The 22,814-nt window shown below is 43.2% G+C and overlaps 1 protein-coding gene across 2 annotated transcripts in view; it reads right to left on the bottom strand.

Annotated features, from left to right (window-relative positions):
• Positions 1-22,814, bottom strand: part of BEND5 (BEN domain containing 5) — a 952,584-nt gene that overhangs the window by 201,725 nt on the left and 728,045 nt on the right. For both annotated transcript variants that reach the window (XM_057401794.1, XM_057401795.1), the window contains exon 7: positions 18,675-18,764. In XM_057401794.1, coding sequence (XP_057257777.1) covers positions 18,675-18,764 — 90 coding nt within the window. The remainder of the gene's footprint in view (positions 1-18,674; positions 18,765-22,814) is intronic.

Below are 22,814 nucleotides of genomic sequence, written 5' to 3'. Positions count from 1 at the left end.
TGCCTTTTGCCAGCCCAGTGAAACAGTGCTAATATCAGCTCCAGAGAAAACTGTGCTTCTGCTGCAGGGATTGCATGCAAAGGAATTGATAATGACTAGCAACAAGATGGAAGAGCAAGGCACTATGGATTTTAACTCAAATTTTAATGTGCATGGTAAGCACAGACGGTAATTGATCTAAAGAAAATTTAAAGAAATTATTGTACCTGTCCTCTCCCTCCCTCTGTCCCCCAGTTAGCATTAGTTCCACAAATAGCTAATCTGTCATTCAGTGTGGCTGAAACAGAAATCCAGGAAAAGGAAGCAAGAGGTGGGAAGAGCAGTCAAGAGCTTCCCAAAAGAGGCTCTGACAGCATCAGAGAGAAAGATGGCTCTGTCAATCCCTTATCTGAATTAGGGCATCCCAACCCCACCTCCACCCCATTAGGTTTCTCAGATGTATTCTGCATACAGTGATCTAACCAAAGGGACTGAAGTGTCTGCTGGAGGACAATGAGTGCATAGCAGGCCTCTGTATCAGCAGATCAGCAGACCACAGTTTGTGAAGACAGCGAGTAGCAGTTGTGTTCTAGTGCATCAAAGCTCCCCATTTAAAGAAGGCTTCAGCCCATTCTGGCACCCAAGCATTCCGCTTGCCAGAACACCCAATAAAGTTATAAAAATCCTCTCACACTGATGTGTGGATACAGGAGACATTTCTGCCATTACAGATTAAATGACATTAGGATTGCAAATTCAATGAAGATGTGGGAATACCTTGAGGAATAAGATGGACCATATGATGCCACTAGGCAGACCTTCTTGCCCATTTTAGTATGTCTGCTGATTAAGAATGGATGGGACAAACTGGGGTGGAAAACACCTTGTGAATTCTTTCCTTTACAAGGAAATCTTGTTTTCACACAAAGGAGGTACTTTTACACCCTCTACCTTTCACATGCACTGACTATCTGACTCTTTTTGCTAGACGTCTTCATTTAGACCATGCAAACATTGCTTCAAAACCCAAAAGAGTTCCAGACCATGCTGCTGCAGATGGATTTCAAGCAGGGGGCTATAGGCAGAGAAATAGATACAACTGGAACAGGGTGAGCCACAAATCAACAGTCTAGAAGTAGAATCAATTCAGTGCAAAAAGTTGGTGAGAAGTGTTTGGGATTTCCTATGTATTTTTAAGAGCTGTGGCTCTTCGCTCATAAAAAGATCCACATCTGGTTTGGAGGGTATATGACTGCTGGTGCTGGGCTGAAGCACAACATCCTGATGGAGTACTGAAAAGATACACACTGCCAGTAAATTATAATTAAATTTGGCATTCCCAGTGATTAGGATGTGGGACCAGGAGCTGGAATGCCTGATCTTGGTCTGAGTTTTGGCAACTTGCTACCAGAGTCTGATATGTCAGTATGTTCAACCTGAGATAGCAATAGCCAGATATTCAGGGCAGTGTCTTTGGGACCAAAACCAGCAGATGGATTTTTCAGACAAGCTCACTCATAATGCTGAATAGTGCTGACTGCACGTGGAAATGTTTCAAGGGGCAACAAAAAGTGTTTGCTAGGTGTTGAACAAGTTCTGAACATTTTCTGTTCTCTACCCAGTTGCCACTAGAGATCTGCACCACTGCCAGTCCATTCCCTCCACTTAGATAAGCACTTCCTATAGAGCTCAAGATGGAAAACATTTTGGAAACAGAGACAACCAGAATGGCTGGTCAGCTCAGAAATGCAGGCTTGAGTACTTCTCAGCTCTGCTGTTTTTCCTTCCAGACAAAATCAAGGAGAACTGAAAGTGTTCCACAAAGCATAGGACATGCTCACCTCACAGGATGGCCTGGGGAGGGTCAGATGGGGTATTTGAATTTTAACTGTTAAAACCATCAGCCAAAAAAGAGACAATTAAACATTTCATGACAGCAAGTCCAGTTCCTACTTGAAAATCCTCCAGGTACTTTACTGTAGCTGGTACTTGATCTTGCCTGAAAAACAACAGTACTAAACAGACCTTAGTAAGTGATAAGACCACAAGAATTGCCTCATTACCAAAGACTGCCTAGTCATATTTACGTAATGTTATTCTGCAAAAGCAGTCTTCTAGCATGCCTTAAAATTTGCTCTGATGCTTTGACAGTTTAATAGCTTGAGACTCCAGGGAACCTAGCAGTTTGACCCTTTCTCTTACTTGCTGGAACCAGCAATTTATGACCTCAGGACTCATTTTGATGCCATTGATTTGGATTTTGGGTCTTTTCAGACTTTGGAAAAAGACACAGAACAATGGAAAAAAATAGATTCTCAACAGCTTCAAACTTGGGGGTTCATGCTGCTTGAACACTTGATCAAAGAAGCCATAGGGTATTAGTGATGCCATCTACCTCCTCCCACTGCAGCTCTGAATGCATGGGACTCATACACTCCAACAGCACCTGGTACTCACTGTGAGTCCAGGTGGCACATCCGGTTAACCTCTCCCATTATTCCATGGTATTTGCATCTCCTGTTCTTTACAGCAATGGGATCCCCACCAGCTTCAAAAGCAGACCAATATTAAGGGAGTGGAATGAGGCCAGGGCTGAATTTGTCTGGTTAAATATGCAAGACTGAATAGAAAGGAGCGGGCTGCCTCCTGACCACCCATAGGCTCAGCCACTTAATTACCCTGGTGGCTGATGTAGCTTGCTTACCTACAAACTAATCCCCCCAGACCCAGAGGGCAGTCATACAGCCCTCCAGTAGAACTGGTGCAAAGACCTGTGGAATTGACTTGAAAGAACGTGTCAGGCTGTCAAAGAGAGAGACCTTATCAGCAGGAGCATACATCTGCTGCAGGGTTGCCCGAAGGGTTCCTAAATTCAGTGCACAGCACAGACTGAGTGGGTGGTTTTGTTTGTTGCTTTGTTTCCTTTAATTTTCCTAATATGCTGTAAGGAGCTTGGAGTTCTCATTGCATCAAAATGAGCCTGCCAATACCCCCCAGATGACGCCTCTCTTTTCCTCCTGGGAAGAAACAAAAGGGTTCCTGGAGAAACACTGCAGGGATCAGATGATCTCGCTCTATTAACGAATTACTTGGGATTTATCAGAACCATTCTAAAGATGTTTCTTCCGAAGATGATGTGTTTGGTTATTATTATTCAAAGTCTGTCCTTCCCATAAGTGTGAGTCCTCCAGACAGCATTGAAAACATTTGCTGGATTATGGCCCTCAATTTTTTTACAGAATTAAGTAATGTTAAATACAGCTAAGATTCAAGCCTTAGAACTGAACAGAAATATGCAGGAGATCCACCTTCCCTGACATGCGAGACAAGAGGGCTGCAACCCAGGAAAGCGCTTTGATTGCAAAGGGGGAAAAGGTATACACACGAATAGAAAAACCCTGAATGCATGAACCAGGGTTAAGCAGGCATGTACCTTGGCAGAATTAACTCAGCCATCCTTGCGTTGTTTCCTTATCGACTTACAAAGCATCACTCTTTTCACCATGGCCCTAAAGGGGAGTTTCAGCTGTACACCACTGGCTCACACAGCACTAAGATGTAAAAAAAAAACCCTGAAACAGAAAATCACTTCTTCGGTTTTCTATTTCTAAGAGCTATCAGGGTCTTGCAGAGGAAAAAAAATCTAGAACATTATGTATTGCTGCTATGTCTAGAAGTAGGCTGAGCTCCCCAGAGACAACTGTTCTCTTCCCCTCCATGACAGCCAGACACAAGGAGGTCAGAAACCCTTCCAGGGCCAGCAAGGAGAGTGCACCACAAGTGTAACATTTCCAAAGTTGCCGGCACCAGGGAAAAGATTCCAAGTTTTCTAAGTGATAAAAAGAAACTCTTTTATGGGCCCAGGGAGGACTAAGCAGACTTTGTTCTACTTGGGAAACCACTAAAGGTTGCTGGATTATGAGGAGTAGCCAGAGGTGATGACAGTTATCCTTTTAAGCCCTTTGCTGATTCGTTTCACCAGGACCCTGAGCACTCCCTATGCCCAGAGTTACCTTTCCACAATCTGTCAGTAGTCACTTTCTCTGCGGACAAGTAACGTTTGGATTTTCACTGTGCTTAGTTTAACAAGGAGGGGACTGGGAATGAAGGGACTAGTTTGACCTAACACCTCCCTCTGGGGCTTGTCATATAGCGCTGTTTTGCATAGACAGTAAAAGCACAAGCAAGCAGCTACATTGTGCTCTTAGTCTTATGGCATTAACTGTGGCAGCAATAAGAACTATGGACGTCTTAAGATGGATAGATCAGCCCAAGCAAAGAATGTGTTATAAGCCAAGAAGGCAAAAGGTAGATTTCTCTGGAGAAAGGTGGAGAATACATTTACATGTGAAAATCTAATACACAGTGAAAAAGGGCATTACATAAATTACATAGGGAAGAAATGAAAAATACATACTTTTAAAGACATTCTAAAAATGGTTTCCAGCATCTGAAAACGCGCTGCTCAGTCAAGCAGAGACCCAGAAGCAATGGGTACGAACCAGGCAGGCACATAAAGCTGTGACAAAGAGGCTAGAGGGGCACTGTAGAAGGCCGGTCACTCACAACTATCCTTTCCAGTTTCCTTCAGCTGTAGAGTGTTGCAAGACTATATTGTGGAGCATCTCTGTTAATTTGCCCTCACCTTTAATAACTTGTAAGCACTTGCAAGCGGCCACTGTCACAAGTAGGCTACTCAGCTAGAAAGAATCCTGGTGTGACCCACTGCTGGTATGAAAGCAGAACCCATATTTCTGGAAAGGAGCAAAAGCACACGGGGAAGGAGGAGTTTGCAGGGGTGATGCTGTGCCCTAACGGCCTGTGTCTCTCAAGACGATACACATGTGAGATTCAGAACAAGGTGTGAAGCTGAGCTGAGAGGAATTTGGGAGCAGCACATACTGCATTATTTTGTGCTCCAGCTCAGAACTTTAACCCTCTCAGCTGAAGAGCTGAGGTGTCCACTCTTCAGGACTGAATCCCAGCTGCTCACTTCTACCAAGACCTGCTGTTTCGCCGTTCATATACAAAGATGGCATATATTTACATACATTCCTCAGATCCTAACAGTGGCAACTGACAGCCTGTGCCTAAAGGAAACCTGAACAACTCTTCATGCTTGTTTTCCCCATGGGGACAAGAGAAGTGGTCGCTTTCTGTTACTCTTGTTATGTGGAAACACTAAGCCAGCTTTAATGGCATCTTTTGGCTACTTCACTGATTTCTGCTTTACCTGGTTTGCAGTTCATACTGCCTCAGTTTTATAGGATTTTCCTTTCTTTCAATTCAAATCAACTATAAAGGTGCAATACAGCTTGATTGTTTGCACGTGAGCAAAGTCACTCGTAAGACTCCGGTAGGAAAGTGCGGCACAGAGTCCACAAGAACTATGCAATACTGGTGTCACCCAGCAAAGCAGCAGGTCTAAAATGGACTATCAAATTCCAGAAACAGAAAAGAGTCCTGTTATTTCAGCAAAGAGCTACTTTACACTTTCCTGTTGTTGCCTTCTACCATGAGAAAGGCAAGCGGCATTGCAGCCAGTTTGCTCTTCCTGAGAAGTGGCTACCTTTCCCCTGAAGCTAGGGTGAGCTTTCTGCTTGCTCTGGGTTTACACCTAAGGTACTGAACATCTGAAAGTACTGCACAAGCAAAACAAATGGCATGTGAGACAAGAGACAGTCTGCATCCATTTCCCCCTCGATACATGGAAGTTGGTGGCAGAGGCTGAGCAGTTCTAATCAATGATAGTCAAAACTGAAATGAAACAGAAACCCGTTTGCACAGCAAAGTCTGTAACTTCAGTCTGGGCAGACAATGAGAGCAGGGACTGTATACAACACCAGGACTACTTCTGGTTGAGCCATGAGCTGATCAGACTGGGGGAAAGAGGAATAAGAGTGATTTGTTAAACAAAACCCTAACCCTCTGGGAAGATCTGATGGCCCAGAAAATGCTGGCTGCATCTGAATTTTCTCTCTGTGATTCCCAGATGAAAGTTGTATACTGCAAGTTGCTTCCAGTGGTGCTGGAGGGGACTTGTTGGATAACTGCATGCACTGGACTCCAGCAGGAAAAAGCCTTTTTAATGTGATTTAATTTTTTGTCAAAAACGACCGTGTCTCTACATGAGGAAAAAACCTGCAAAAGTGCTGCTCTGCCCCTCACCAATGGAGATAGATCTGCTCTTTTATTTACACCGCATGATATCCAGGCAAGAAATAAGCTCTGCAGATATAAATTAGGGCCACTCCCTGTCAGTACAGATGTGCTCCTGCTCCTGCCTAAACATTGGAATATGTCATAAGACTCCACTTCTCCTCCAGAGAAAATCCTGCTGTGGAAATGGAGCCACACTCCAAATCATAAAGGTGATTGTAATTAGCACTGAAGAAGGAATATTCAGAGAGCAAACTGTCCTTGCACGAGTAGGGCTGCCACGAGCAACTGGTATCTCTGGTTATGAAGAGGTAAAAGTCTCCAGAAGGGTATAAAGTACATCTTTCCATCTGAAGAGCACAAGGAAGGAAAGTAAGGAGGATTTATATTTCAGGGTCCCTCTAAGCACCTAAGGGTTTTGTTGTTGATGTTTAAGGAAGACAAAAAAACCCACCATTTCCTAAAGAATTCTATTTGGAGACTGCCTTATTGCGGAATCTGCTTTGAAGCATATTCAGCTAAGAAGGAATAAGATGCTCTTGTTCCTGAATAAGAATTGCTCAAGAAATGTTCTGTTGCACTTTACATTCACAGCCTGCCTTGGATGCAAATGAACTCTCAAGTGCCAGCAGGCCCTCAGACAGAAGCTCTCCCCAAGCACTCTGCAGCAATGGCTTTAAACTCTGGTAGCACTGTGACCACATAAGCTAATGTCAAGGTTCTATTTCCCTCATATCCTTAGCTATTACGAACATTGCCAGGAAGAAGAAGAATCAGAGTTCACATGTAACCAGGGGCAAAGACAGTCTAACTTTCTACCTTGAGTAGTCAGACTGAATTTTAACATCTTAAAAGGCAAATTAAATAAACAACCTCTTCTACTGCATGAAATATACAGCTGTTAGAAGGGAGAGGTGCCAATGAACATGTTGGGCAAGCTGAGACCCCCATCCACATTGCGAAAGGGTTTATCTCAAAGCCACTAGAGGGGTCTGTTAGCTGCGTATGGTGGCAGTCACTTCCCAGCTGCTATCTCCGGTGCAGGACAGGCCACCTTCCTGCAGTGAATTAGGGGTTCACTTCCAAGGGGTTTCCAGTTGTGACCTAGAACAATACAGTTAGCTGCTCCCTGCTTCTCCCCAGGAACAAAAGGCAGACCCAGCTTTGAGAAGATAGTACCTGGGAGAAGACTGGGTCACAGCATTTTTCAGCTCCACTCTTGATCCTGTGACAGCCTGTTTCGCATTTGACAGAAGATGGTTAAAGCCAGCAAGGCTGAATGGCTTCTCCTACACCAGGAATCAGCCACCCTTCTGTTTGCACTTTACTGTTATGGCACTACATAATGGTTTCTGTAAGGGAAATGGCCAAAACAGTGATCAGTGTCATTCAGAAGCCACTATGGAAGTAGATTTAATAGCCATGAAAAAAGAAATCTTTCAGCAATGCTAGAAAGAGCTCCTTTTGGGTAGGTGGAGGCCTGGGTGAACAAGAACTTGCCCTGTTGTCATTGTCTGTGCCACCTAAAGACCTGGCTTATGTTTGTCTGTAACACAAGGCAGAGTCCAGCCTGGTAGCATTTTGGATACATGCTGTACCGCTGGCTGAAAAACTTGAACTAAATTTTCTCCTAAGATCTACAGACTTTTCATTTCCTTCTTTTTTAGCTGAACACTGAAACAGATTTTTACCTTTCTTTATTTCTTCCCTTCCCCATGTTTTTTTTTCCATCAGTGATAAAGTGACAAAAAAGCAGGTAGAAAAGAAAAAAAAGAGAGAAAAGGAAAATAGAAGAAAAAAAATAAAAGTGAGCTTGTATGAAATTGCAAATAAAGCATTCTCTTTGAAAACCTGTGGCATTATAAAAACAAAATGAACTAATTATTTTTCATCCATCTCCAATTATTTTTACATTTAGCAGGGCAAACTCAAAACCACAACCTCCAAATCACAGCATGGATACCAGGGGTGTAGAACCAGTCACTGGTCAGCTGAGTAGCTGTACCCTTGAACTAACACTATAGAGCACATCTGGAAATTGTCTCTTAGATGTCACATCTGTCATTAAGAAACCAGCCTTCCTGGGGAGGGTGACTCTTAAAGAGGGCTGTGTGCCACTGTTCAAAAATCACCCTAAATCCGCACTTCCTACCTACATAGTGTTTAATAGCTGTTTGGCCACATGTTAGGTCCCAGCTACGCAGTTTGTGCCTACAACTCTTGCTAGATAAAATTAAACAGGCTTGGTAAAGAAAGTGTCACCTTTTGGCTTTGGGCATGTGCCCCATTACCCCTCTTCTCCATCCTCAGATTCTAGAGAAGCATTCAGAGAGTAAACACAACTTCTATGGGCTATTGCCTGGGACAGGAGCCAGCCTTCATCCCAAGTCCCTTCTTACTCTGCAAACAAGCTTTACGCCCTTTTCTCTGCAAGCTGCAGAAGTCAAGGAGACAGGCTTCTTATAAACATCCACACAGTACTTGTGACAGGCGCACACAGAGCACGTGAGCAATCTGTTCAGGGGCAGAGGAAGAGTTTCACCCAGGTGCCCTGGTGTCGTAGAGAAGATTCCAGTGGCCAAGTCCTTGTCACACATGAATGCTAGCTCCTCTGAGCAGCAGCCATAGAGATGCAGAAGGAGCAAGGACGTAAGTGCAGGCCACCTTGGAGACAAAACTGAACTGAAAACAGAATGAAAACAAAAAAAATCAATTCAGCTGAACTGAGCCAGGGCAAGCAAAGTACAAAGGGTCAAGAAGAGAAAGCTGAAAACAATAGGCCAGCAAGATTAATATCACTTGTGAAGAAGGGTGGGGACACTACTGAAGGAGAATGGAAAAGGCTTAAAGAAAAGTATAAAAACTAGACAAGACTACTAATTGTGAAGCCTGACATACCACTACCACACCTGCAGCTTGATCAGCACCAATCTCACACAGTTCTATACTTAAAGAGAGGGTTTCATCTCACAACTTCAATTCCTTGAAATTAATGGTGGTCAGTTACTGGAAGCTGTTTCTTTCTCATTAACAGAGCCATGCAAATGAGATCTTAAGACAACCCCAGACTTCCTGTGGTCTTTACTTCACTGTTCTGAGCTTTGCATGTTCATGCCCAGGTCTAATTCAATTGGGGCAGGACTTCAGGATTCCTGTCTGAGATTTCTCCACTAGCAACTAGATGCTCCAGTATGGTTTGACCCATGCATGCAAAGCCCAGTTTGGGGAAATCTGCATGCACTGTACACAGGATGCTCTTGGTGAGTTGGACTGCTGCTGCGCAGCCACAGCAGGCAGTGTCACAAGCAATGTGTTAGCTAACACTTCTAGAGTGTTTGCTCTCCCATGTTGGCCCAGGGGAGATATATTGCATGGGCACAATGCCACTCACTGAAAGTGTAGGACTTACGGCCCATGGTTATATGGAGCAATACACACAGAAGATGGCTCTGATGTGATGTTGATGTGAATCAACATCTTCAAAATCCGTTTGGACCGCAATTTCTAGTGTGAAAGCCAGTCCATATTAAGGAAAGACAAATGCTCATGAAGTTCAGCTGAGTGACTATTTTCTCTTTTTCCTGTCCTCAGACATCAGCAAAGTGCCACGGTATGCTGTTACATGATGTGCTCTACCCTAGAGGCAGACTGATTAGGGCTGGAAGGAAATGATCTTTAAGCTAATGCTATTCAGAAGTATGAGAAGTCAAGAAACATTGCAAAACCAGTATGTTGAAGAGATTAATTAGGCAATCCCACCTGGAGACAAAGCAAATTTGCCTGCCGTTATATAGTGAAGTCTTTTTCAATTCTCCCTCTTGAAGACCAAGGGCTCCTTTAGCTTTCTGATATTGTAAAGAAGATTAGTTAAACAGAAGTAGTCAAAGACCTGCCATGGGCAAAGGGCAAACTGAATCAAAGCCACTTGACATTTCTTAGCTGCGTAGGCAAAGCTGGCCTTGTCCCAGGAACAAGGAGTTACAACTGATCCATTCCTCCTAGTGGAAGTTGCAAGATGAATGAGCATGCAGGGCCAGGCTTGGGACTGAGAGCCTGCCTAGCAAGTCCAATTTTCTGCTCCCAATACTACTGATAGGATGGAAGAGATGAGGCAGCAACTTCTACTGTAGGTGGGAAGGGGGTCTCACGGTCACACAACAGCTTTCTCTGCACTTAGCACGCCTCCTCCCTCAGGAGCAGCCCAGATCTCCAGAGCTCTAGAGATTCCTTCTGCCTTTTGCAGACTGACCATGCCCCTGTTCAGCCCCTCTACCCACTCTGCCACCATCACATCATCTTCTCTTCTGTGCTGGGTTCCTTGGCGCGTCCAGCAAGCAAACACAGTGAGATAATAAGTCACATAACTATACCCAGAGAACTTTAACCTCATTATAAATGCCCTGCAGCTCAGGAAACCAGGTGTATAACCTCTCATATCTACCTGACACCATCATGAATTGATTCAAAACTATCTTGTAACAGCTAATGTCACTTTGGGTAGCAGAAATCCTTCTAATGGTCTATTTACATCAATACAATTTTAAGAGGGGCATTTATTTTCATTATTGCAATATGGATGTTTCATATTCTCAGAACAACCTCTCTCTCTCCTGGGATGCTTCACACTAAAATCCCATCCAGGAGATTTACAAGGGACAGACAATAGTGTTTTTCACGTTGCTTTAGAAGTCAAGGAGAGTGTGTTTCCCTTTGTATTAAAGCTTAGGAGCCCTGCACTTAAGAGAAAAAATAAGTCTCAGTGAGAAGGATGAATGCAGTCTAACAACTTTTAGAGAGCTCTGCAGCTCATTTTATGTTTGTGGTGTTGAATTCTGTTGTCTTTGTCTGCTTCTCATCATTTGGTTTCCTGAACCCCTATAAAAGAGACCACGAACTGCAGCTTCTGTTCACCATGTTCCCTCACTGCTTGTAAGTGCTAAGCTGCAGCTAAATGAACAGGAGAGCGTTCCTATCCTCTCCTGCCACAGCTTATGCATATCATCTTGGGTATGTAGAAACTCATTCATTTTATAGGAAGAGTTTGCTTTCTTATTGACCACTAGGACAGTATTGTGCAATATCAGATGCATTTTCCTATGGACTGCAGCCAAAAGAGAAGATTCGCAAAAGGATACAAGTATTGAAAGGCAATGGAAGATCAGCGTCTCTGTTCCTCTATGGTGGCAAGAGAGTGCAAAACCCCCTTGAAGTGGAACTTCTGTTTAGTTCAGTTCTCTGCAGTATTAGCAATGCAGCACACAGCCTGGAACACTGGCAACAGCCCTCACAAAGGCCATTCCTATATCCGAGAGCACTAACAGGCCTGCTGCGTGGCCTTCTGCATTCAAAGATGAATTGCAGACTAAGCCTTTATACATGTGGGGACATTCTCTTTGAGTCTAGAAGTAGCTAGGAGAGCATAAGTGTTTGTTTGTAGTCTCTTCCTTTGACAGAGAACATAGAAGTGAGACCTTATGGTAGTATAACGTACACGTACAAGATTTCCACTCTGTATGGAATCCGATTTTGTTTCCTCCTCTAGTAGGAAATATATATGAGAAATGAAGATGATTTGGCTTTCTAGAAGGAAGAATACAATAGATAAAGTCAGTTCAGAACTGATGTAACCCATGCATTTAATCAGGTGCAAATTCAGTCTGATACGAGGTTCGGCAGGTGACAGCTTCAAGCTTTCAATGTCCCCATTGTTACCACAACAGACACTTTCTGGGTTCAGTGTTTTTCTCCAGTAGAGCTGCTGTTACCAAAAGTATCCTATACCAATGTCCAGAGAACTTAGTTTCATTTCTTTAGGAGAAATTTATCCCCTGAAAACAGCTAGGTTATCACCTCTGTTACTTCTAAAAGGTAACTTTTCACATGTAAAGGCTTCATTAGCTTTATTTACACTTGCATTCAAAACATGCCCTGTCCTGTCTTTCAGTAACTATCACTTATGCCCTAATGCTCAAAAGATTTATGCTTAGCGAAGGAAGCAGAAAAGAAGCTTTTAGCCCTGACAGTTTATTCCTCCTCTTTCTTTGTAATAAAAGACAAAGTTTGACTAAAATTCCAAGAAGGAGCAGTAAGTTTCAAAATTACTCTTCTCACACTCACACATACAACTGCCTTTTCCATGAACAAACACCCCCAAAAATAGACTCACAGAATTGTTCGGGTTGGAAAGGACCTTAAGATCATCCAGTTCCAGTTCTCTGCTGTAGGCAGAGACACTTCACACTAAACCATGTTGCTCAAGGCTTTGTCCAACCTGGCCTTGAACACTGCCAGGGATGGAGCATTTACCACTTCTTTGGACAATCTGTGCCAGTGCCTCACTACCCTCACAGGAAAGAACTTCTTCCTTATATCTAGCCTGAACTTCCCCTGTTTCAGTTTGAACCCATTACCCCTTGTCCTATCACTACAGTCCCTAATGAAGAGTCCCTCCCCAGCATCCCTATAGGCCCCCTTCAGATACTGGAAGGCTGCTCTGAGGTCTCCATGCAGCCTTCTCTTCTCCAGGCTGAACAGCCCCAGTTTTCTCAGCCTATCTTCATACAGGAGGTGCTCCAGTCCCCTGATCGTCCTCGCGGCCCTTCTCTGGACTTGTTCCAACAGTTCCATGTCCTTTTTATGTTGAGGACACCAGAACTGCACACAGTGCTCCAAGTGGGCTCTCATGAGAGCATAGTAGAGGGGCAGGATCACCGCCTTTGACCTTCCCAAGTCCCACTCATGTTGTAGAGAGCTTCACTAACTCCTTCAGGATCAAGCTTGAAGGCATTGCCTCCATGAATAATAGAATCTATAGTATCATAGAATACCATGTTGGAAGAAGCCTCAAGAATCATCTGGTCCAACCTTTCTAGGGAAACATGACCTAGACTAGATGTCCCAGTGTCATGTTCAGCCAAATCTTAAGTGTCCAGTGTTGGGGAATCCACCACTTCCCTGGGGAGATTATTCCAATGGCTGATTGTTTTCATTGTGAAAAAATTTCCTCTAGTGTCCAAGTGCAATCTCCCTAGGAGGAACTTGTGCTTATTACCCCTCCTCTTTTCCATGTGACTCCTTGTTAAAAGGGACTTTCCATCTTCTTCGTAGCCACCCTTTAAATACTGGAACTGGAATTTTGGTAAGGTCTCCCCTGAGCCTTCATTTCTCAATGCTGAACAGACCCAGTTCTTTCAGCCTTTCCTTTATACTGCAGGCTTCCCAGTCTTTTAACCATCTTTGTAGACCTTGCCTGGACTCTCTTCAGCCTGTCCACATCTTTTTTGTATAGCAGGGACCAAAACCAAACACAGTATCCCTAGTGTGGCCTGATGAGTATCAAATTGGATAATGAGTTCTCTGCTGGTGATGCCCTTGTTCATACAACCCTGCATCCTGTTGTCTTTCTTTGCTGCAGCTGCACACTGTTCACTCATATTGAGCTTGTTGTTCACCAGGACTCCGAGGTCCCTTTCCACAGAGCTGCCAAGTAGATCCCAGCTGCACTCTTGTATTGTGTTTACCCAGGTGCAAGACCTTTCACCCGCCCTTATTGAACTCCATAAGGTTCTTGTCAGCCCACTCTTCCAGCCTATCCAGGTCATCACGCAGGATGGGTCTCCCTTCCAACATTTCCACTTCCCCGCTCAGTTTGGTGTCATCATCATACTCGGTCAGGGTACACTTGATAGAATCATAGAGTAGTTGGGGTTGGAAATGACCTTAAGATCACCTAGTTCCAACCCCCTGCCATGGGCAGGGACACCTCACACTAAACCATGTCACCCAAGGCTTTTTCCAACCTGGCCTTGAACACTGCCAGGGATGGAGCATTCACAACTCCCAGATCATTTACAAAGATATTAAATAGCGCTGGGCCCCATAACAATCCCTGAGGACCCCGCTAGTGACGCGCCATCAGTTTGAAAATGGCTGACTTACCACCACTCTCTGGTGCAGCCCATCAGTGAACTACAAAACTGACACCGCTTTTAGGAAGCATCTTGGAATCTGTACAGGAATAAAACCCTTCAGAGCACCTTGGCCACATAAAGAGCAAGTTCAGTTACCCAGTACCCCAGTGAGTTACTGTGCAACAGCAGCACTCCTGACACAGCTGGTAGGAGACATTTTCAGGCAGTCTGTCCCCTTCAACCCCATTCTTTAAACTTAGAAACAAAATTTATATGAAAGTTTTCAGATTTCTTTTTTCCCTGCACTCTGCTGAGAAGAGGTTGGGGGTTAAAAACACAGACCAAGAATGTTAACAGAAAACCAAGAGATTTTGTCCAGTGTAGTCTGGTTTTTCATTTCATACCATCTGATTTAAGGGTGAAGCGAGAGGGAGCATTCATTTATGCAGCTGTAATGAAAAAAGATTGATTGAAAAGTCATTTTTGCTCCATTTCTTATGGATAAGAGTCCCAGGTGTCTGTTTTCCTTATATTTTCTTTTTAATGGCTGTTCCCTATTCAGCCCATAAGCTTCAAGGTCAGCTTCAGGTCAAATTACACTTGGCACAAGATGCTCAGCATCTGCAAACCCAGCTATGGGATCCCTCTCCCTCCCCTCTTGCACTGGATCTTACATTCTGGGCTCCCAGCCTGGCAAACTATATTAAAATAAAACACTTGGGGTACAAATTGTCTTTTTTTGCATTGATTGCACAGACAAATGTCTTAAAAAGATGGCAAACGACATCCTACTGATAAAACATGCAAAGTCAATGAAGAAAGTAATGAAAGAAAATGCAGTCTAACTACATCTAGACATGCTTAAGCTTGCAATTACGGACTGCTTGTAAAAGCCAAAGCATACAGGGCAAACTTGAACATGGTAGCCACCACATGTGTCCTACAACCTCCCGTACGCATGAATAGTGAGGGACAGTTGCTTACCTCCTACTAAAGAAATAAAATCTAGCAGGCAACAGAAGGAAATATGAGACTGTAAGAATGCTGAGTGGTAGGAAGGAGGGAATACTCTTATTGCCAGATACTGGATAAAAACCAGGCCTTTGGAATGCTGGCTTATCACCAGTGTTTAGAGGTTAGGGACTGGAGGTACATATTTTACACCTACATATTTGTACGCATTATATATATATATAGGCATTATCTGACATCTGCCCCATCTGTAAGGGTTAATAATTTACTTGCCTTGACGGTATAATGTGGAAGACAGAAAATAGCATGCATTTGCTGAAATAAAAATATGAGGGGGGAGGAGGGGAGGAGGTGGAAAATAAGGAAAAGTATCTAAGAAAGGAAAAGAATCTAAAACCGCAACTTCAGAAAAATCCCTCAGAAATCTGAACAGCCCATGAGTGATGAGTTCAAGCTGTAAGATGAATTTGCACTGTTCTGTGTGGCACTACAAAAGCCTTCCAGGAACAGCAGTGATTCCAGCTAGTTAGAAAATAGTCTGTAAGAGCTAAGTGAAAACAACAGTCCTCTTCATCTTAGACCCCACTCCTACTTACTCATCCCCAAACATGACCCAGGCATCAGTGCTCATGATGACTGTCACAGCCTGAGGAGGAAAGCACCGTCCTACCTTTGGATGTAAAGTGCACTCATGCAAATACACTCTCTGGTGACTAACTCTTCATCTCTGTCCCTGAACTTCACAACAAGCAGTTAAGAACTATCATGAAAACTTCCTAAAAAGGCTAACCTGAAGCACTGTAATAACTCTTAAAAGACCAAAACAGAAAAAAAAACCCTCGAGGTTCTTAATCCATCTTTCTATGAAGAGGCCCTTTAGGGTTTTCCCTGCCTTTTAAGGAAGGGAGCTAGAGCTCAGCAGCTGCACCATGTGTGAAATATTATAGCACTTGTTTTTAACTGCTGGATGAGGTGCCTAATGATTCTAGGGAGATCTGGCTACTGCTGCAAACAAGCCACAGCTGTAAGGAGACAGAGGTGTGTATCCAAGTTTACGATACTTGTAGATCTGCAGGAATATTGAGCATTTGTATCCAAAGCTCATTTTTCAGTGGACTCTTCATAACGGAATGTGAAGAAGGATGACAGAAACAGTACAGTTCTGAACAGGGAGATGATCATTTTGGGAGGGTCTTTTCCCACAGGAACACAAAGATCCCTGCTTAGATTTTGTGGTAGAATGAAGAACAAAGGATCAACAGACAGGACCAAGCATATCCTGAAGCATCAAGGCTAGGCAACTTGCTTCTCTGAGTATCTTTCCTAATCAAAAAAATGGAAGATATAATATGGAGCTTTTGTCAGGCCCCAGGAAGCTGGTGTCCAGACTGTACGTAGCTATATATCCTTAGCAGAGAGCACACCAAAGAGGTCATGAAGAGACCTGGTTACCTCAAAGACAGGTAGAAAACTGAGCAAGGAGTTAGTTATGAGCTTACAGCTTGAAAGAGGCAAACAGAGCCTGAATTGAATTAAACCCAAGATTGACTGATAAAATTAAGAACAAAAATAAATCTTGTAACTCCTTATCTATTCCTCTGTGAGATGCTTCTCCAGGCCTGGACAGTCACAGTTCCGCTCTTCCATAAATAAGATGCCGCTTGCACCCGGGGAATCCTTGGGATTAGCTGCCATATCTTAATACTTCAGGTTGTGAGCATAATCAAACATCCAAGAAGAAATCTCTTTGCCAAGTTAAAAAATTCCTGACATGTTCCATATGCACAGGGCTTGCATTTGGATATTAAATCTGCAACACCCAACTGCCAAAATACTTCTAAGACTCCAGAAACATAACTCCCCATTGTGCCCTCACTTGACTGCCAAAGGGATCCTTTTTATCCATTCTTTTGGCCCTCCCACACAAAAGTTCCTAAAGATGGAACAAGCACCCAATTTCACATTTGGCAGTGCTAGAAAAACCACAGCAACAGCCTTGAAATGTTTGCCATTTCTACTTGTCTTGACAGTAATTATACACACAAGGCAGCTTCATCTGCACTGGACAGAATGGCTTGATGCACAGCAGAGTTCAGTGCCTTCAGATCCATGCATTTCCAAGCGAGTCAAGCGTGCATTATAACTGCAGCCACAGCAAGTTTCTGATGCTCTTCTCCAAGAGCAATCTCTCCTTTTCATTTTGCTTTTCCTTATCTCCCCTCTCCCTTTTTGTTTTAGTTTTCCCTACAAACCACAAAGTTTCTCTGAGGCAGTCAGAACATGACTTCCATCCAGTTGTTTCACCAGGCTAAGCATGCCACCCACTTTTTTGCATTCCTTTTTTTTTTCTCCCCTATTGAATAAACTCTCCATTATCAAAATAAAACAACATCGTTTACAAAGTACCACCACAGCAGCAGCATGCCTCAGCCCTCATTTCACAGGGCTGTGCCAGCAGCCACAAACAGAATCAAAGCATCCAATTAAAAATCCATATTCATTAACAAACATCATGTGTACTGTAATGCCCTGCATTGACTATGCCACTGCAGGAGATGGGAAACTTGCTGAGTTTTCCTGCTCTCAGTCTGAAGCACTATTTTATTAAAGGAAGGGTTTTACCTTTGTTACTTCACAGGCCAGCAAGAAGAGGCCCAGTGTCCTATTAGCCCATCGGGCTAGGACATCAGAAGTCACAGCTGTTGACCTTTTGCCTTAGAGAGATGCCAAACACAGGACCTTGCCAGAATGAGAAGCACACAGAGAAGACCGTGAAGCTGTGCCAGACCTTTCCCACTGAGGTCTTTAGGTACTAACAGGGCCAGTCGCAAACCAATCCACAGCATTACAAGTAGCCAACATAATAAACTCTGCATATGCTTGATTGATGCAACTCATTGGCTTGGCAGGGCCAGATCCAAGCTGATGTAGTAAATTAGCATATTGCCTTGGCTTCAGGGAAGTTACGTTGATTTACACCATCAACAATTTACCACTGCAGAAAGCCACATACCGTAAGTACAACATTTCAGACCTATACAATGCAGTTATATGAACACATGCCAGGATTATTTATTTATTTGTACCCACAAGCCTGACATTTACAACTCTTTATAAATACGAGCTGGGCAATTTGCTTTCTATTTTTAGCAGGAATGCTTTGTGCAGGGAACAGCTGTCAGCCACTGGAGCTGTGCTCCTCAGAGCAGCAGCTTCAGACAAATAGAGGCCTCGGAATTAAATTGGAGCACAAGGGTCATTGCTTTGTAGTGGAAAAGCAGCTGAAGATAGTAGACAGCAAGATAAACCAACCAGTTAATAAAGAAATGTTCCCAGAGCTTTTCCAGCCTATTTCCCTAAGAAAAGGAGGCTTACATGATCACACTGCATATGTGTAAGTGTGTCAGTTCTTCCTCAATAGCTTCAGAGCCCACCGTCCAATTCTGACCAAGTTCAGCAAACGTTTGTAAGACTAAGATACTTCTACTGCCTCCAGGAAACCAGGTAGAGGTGAAAGATTCTGCTGATAATCTCACTGTGGGAAAACGTGAACTCAGCCTTCTAGCAGATCCAACGCTATGCAAACCCAATACACTCATCAATAGGAAGGAAAACGGATCTCAACAGATCTTCAATCTTCATGCAGACACTCACCTTGGCACACAAAGGAAGATGGTGTTTCCCCAGGGTGGACCCGTGCAGTGATGAACACCACTTTCTGTTCAGCCCCTGGACGAAGGTTCGCTGCAGCAGAAGGGGGTGGTAGGGAACAGAGGGGAAGAGAGAGATAAAGATCCTTAAACAGGGTCCCAGGTGTAGGAAAAAAGGGCCTATGTTTTTTAAGGCATATCCTTTAATTAAAACTGGACATACATTACAAATAAGCACGATCTACAACTAAAGGAGGCAGTGTCACTGAGCATCCCATACCACGCCATATAGCAGACTGCACAAAGGCTGGGTAACTAATGACATGCAGCCAAACCTGCAACAGCAAAGTTAGCTCTCTTTTCAAAACCCAAGACTTACTACAGTGAGCTTAACTGCACTATAATTGCTCTCTCACTTGTGATAAATGTCCCCTTGGGGCGACAAGAACAACAGTAGGGGTCCATTCACAACGTTAAGCCAATTGCACCCTGCATTACGCTTGATACAAGCCTTAACAGTGCCCAACAATGGTAAAGTGCTAACAAATGGCATTTATTAGGCTTTGCTTTGGGGGATTTGAGGGGGTGTATTATTATTTTTTTTAATCTCTTTACTATTTGGAACTGCATCTGCCCTGACTGAAAGAGATGCTCAAAACCAATAAAGCATGGAAAAGTGTCCAGGATTAAATCCAGCAAGCTTCTCCAGTGAGAGCATGAAAATCAGGTCCCCTTCAAATTACAGATAGGTGGGAGACTTAGATCCCAACTATGCTGAATTTATATGGGTTAATCCCTCAGTACTGAAACCATACTATGGCTACTTACTTTAGCTGTAAACTACAAGGGTTAAGCAGCATGTTTTCCCTGTTTGTGCAATGACTGCAAAGAGTGTAATAAAAATTACACTCTTTCAAAGTGGGTTCTGGGAATTTTAAAGACCATAAGAGGTCAGGACCTCAGTTAGATGTCTTATCTAGCTCTGAACACACACAGCAGGGGTAATACTAAACACAGCAGGATCCAATTGCTACAAACAGTTTCAATCTTTGGTTTGAAATATAAAGTTTACATACTAAAAGGAGACTAGAAACCAAACCCAAGCCTTTCTTTTTGTAATTAGTAAGATGTGTTACATATACACCCAAACATTGACTTTTAATGTGAAGGATGTTTGGGAGGCCTCAAGATCATACCCGAGTTATTTTGTTAATTTCCTGAACTCTTAGGAATGCTCAGCTTCCCCAGTGGTAAATCACACCTAACAGCACCACAGAAATAATCAATAGAGTTTTGGTTGTTCTCTGGAGACAATCTCAGCAGGTTTCTTTTTTATTTCCTTAGCCTCCCTAAATGTCCTACAGCTGCTCACCCTGTAACTCAGCCATTCGTTTGTCCTTTCATACTCCAGCTTCACCCCTCTCGGGTGTTTCTGAGCCCCAGAGGCAAAGAAATATAAGAAAGGATGTCTCTGACAAACATAGCAGCTGGTGGGGCCAATTGTGTCTGCAGAACCCAAGTGGGAAGCAGCAAAAAGGAACACACTACCTTCAGTTAGAAGTGATGACCACCCCACATCATTTGCATTAACATCAAGTAGTGTGGGAGGAAGGAGATAAATCAGCAAACCAACTTTAAAGAACAAAAGAAGAAGGCTGGTATCACTTTTGAAAGATGAGAGGAGTTTTCACCCTCTCTTGGAAAAACAGCGTTACAGGGACAGTGGCTAGCACAGAAGTGATGCTCAGCAACATGACTACCACTGTTTGGAGCTGGAACAGCTTCTTGGTTAGGAAATCTTTTGGACAGAAGATAAGTTTGGGGGTGTTTGTAGCTTTGCCTTTTTGTTTGGTTGGTTATAATTACATTTTTATTATTTACGCTTTACCCTTCATAACAGTTATTAAAATCATTTATAGTTCATTCTCCTCTGGAACTGAAGCGGACTTTCTCAATTTAGGATTCACTGCAAAGCTGCTTGGAGTCAATGGGAGGTGTGGTACAGGGTGGTAATCAGCACCTGTCTTGCCCACTTCCCTGGAGGATGGACGAGCACCAAATTACCGCCCTTCACTCAGTGCCAAGCAACTTCACTCCACCTTGGTTTACAATCCCCAAAGCATCACTCGCTTTCCAGCCAGTGCATCTGCTGCAGAGTGTGAATACACAACCTTACACGTACAGATCCTTCCACAGAGGAAAGTGTGAGGAGAAAGGAGAGGCAGAGAGGAACTGGTTTGGACTGACCTCAACCCCATTACCCATCCCTGACACCACTGCAGATGAGGGGCAGTGGGTTTCAGAAGAGGTGGAAGTGAAGACAGTTTTGGGAAAATGGAGGGTGGAAATGTGTTCTTTGCTTCTCACTCTACACGTCTATTTTAATTAGCAATAAATTAGTTTTTCTCCCAAATCAAGTCTGCTTTGCCTACGATGGCAACTGGTAAATGATATCCCTGTCTTTATCTTAACCCACTTTTCATTTTACCTTATCTTGACCCAAAACTTTTCATCTTATTTCCTCCCCCCACTCCTGTAGAAGAAGGAGCATCTGGCTAAGGTTAATCCACCAAACCAATAATGGAAATCACAGCCACAAAACATCATTTCATATTTTTAATTTAAATGTTGCATTGAAAATGCATCGTATTTTCTACTTCAGGATTGAAAAGATCAATCAAAATTAAAGTGATTAGAAGTGTACAGCTTTGCTTAGTAGATGCCAAAAGCGCTTCAGCAAAATGACAGAAAGGCATGCTCCATTTAGCCACAACTTTGTGAGTTATGGAAATGGAGAGAAATAGTCTGTTGCAATAGCCCTTCTACCCTTCCAACTGCTGCTGCAGTGAATCTTAGAAACAAAGCTATTTGATGGAAAAGCTTTCCTAGGGAAGAAATTCGTGTGTTTCTGGAATTATTTCTTTCTCATTTTCTCTTCCAGAAAGCATCTTGAAGATTGAACTAAACACTTTGTTTCCCCCCTGAATGCTACTACCACCATCATCATTGATAATATTTGCCTTGACTTCATATTCCAACTGGGACGACCTAAACAAACTACCGCTGAGCGTTATGTCCTCGTAGCCTGCTGCTCACCCACCAACATTCTGTTGCTGTGCTGCAGAGAATTCCCTCAGGCAAAGCTGTGAAGATCTAAGGTGCTAGTGAGAACATTTACCTCAACATCTCTTCTGGCTCTAAAGCCACTACAGTGGTCATAAACACCAACTGAATGTCATACTGAAAAGAAGCCTTATTAGCTGCAAGCAAGAAGCTCAGATCTCTCACTCTGAATATCTCTTCAGCTCTTTGGCCTTCAACTCATGTTCCTTCTCTAATGCTATAGCATGTACAAGCCAACCACTTAAAGCAATCCCACTGGAAACAGTCCCCCAGCTCTCATCCAGGAAACAGTGATTTCCACTCTTGGTTACATATTACACTAGTGCCAGTAAAACAGGGCCCCACAGAAAACATTTTCTACTAAAAAAAAAACCCAGAGCAAAATCTAAACTTTCACAGGAAGACAGCAAATTCTCTTAGCCATCTTCCTGCTACTATAAAACCATGAAAACAACAGTATTTGCGTGCAGTAGCTTAATAATAAGTATCTGGAAATTTTCTGCAGACATATTACTACCAAAATGAAATGCTGTAACAGAAACAGAACTGAGGTAGAACTTTGGTTAGCATCCATGACCAGAAACAGACTGCAGAGAGATTGCAGATTTGTGGTTTAAATCTTGCAGCCATGGTATGGTAGTGATGCAAGTTCACAAAATACTACTAAGGTTGCTAGTGAATGAAAGGTGAGCAAATCTGACCCTAGAAATCTACTTCAGAAAGCCTTAACTGGCATCCACCAGGAGAACTTGAAAGTGAAATCCATTCCTTTTCAGAGGACTTCAAAGTTGGGACAAGGCGCTGTGAAAATCTTGCTTTTCTCCCCTCCAACATTTCACCCTATATATAGACCACAAGGTTCAAATCAGAAGAAATGGAAATCCATTACTCTAAAAACATATGCCTCAAACTCATTTGATTTAAATACCTGCATATATATTCATGAAATACGTATATCCATTGCAAATAAATTACATGCTGTCTTCCCTTCTCAGGTACTTTGCAGTATGAGGTGGGCTGT

The sequence above is a fragment of the Pezoporus wallicus genome, unplaced genomic scaffold (assembly GCF_028554395.1).
Source record: "Pezoporus wallicus isolate ANWC-B61680 ecotype Strahan unplaced genomic scaffold, APGP_CSIRO_Pwel_v1 contig_1035, whole genome shotgun sequence".
Classification (NCBI taxonomy): domain Eukaryota; kingdom Metazoa; phylum Chordata; class Aves; order Psittaciformes; family Psittacidae; genus Pezoporus; species Pezoporus wallicus.
The sequence above is the reverse complement of the archived record's forward strand: the minus strand, read 5'-3'. Positions and strand labels throughout refer to the sequence as shown.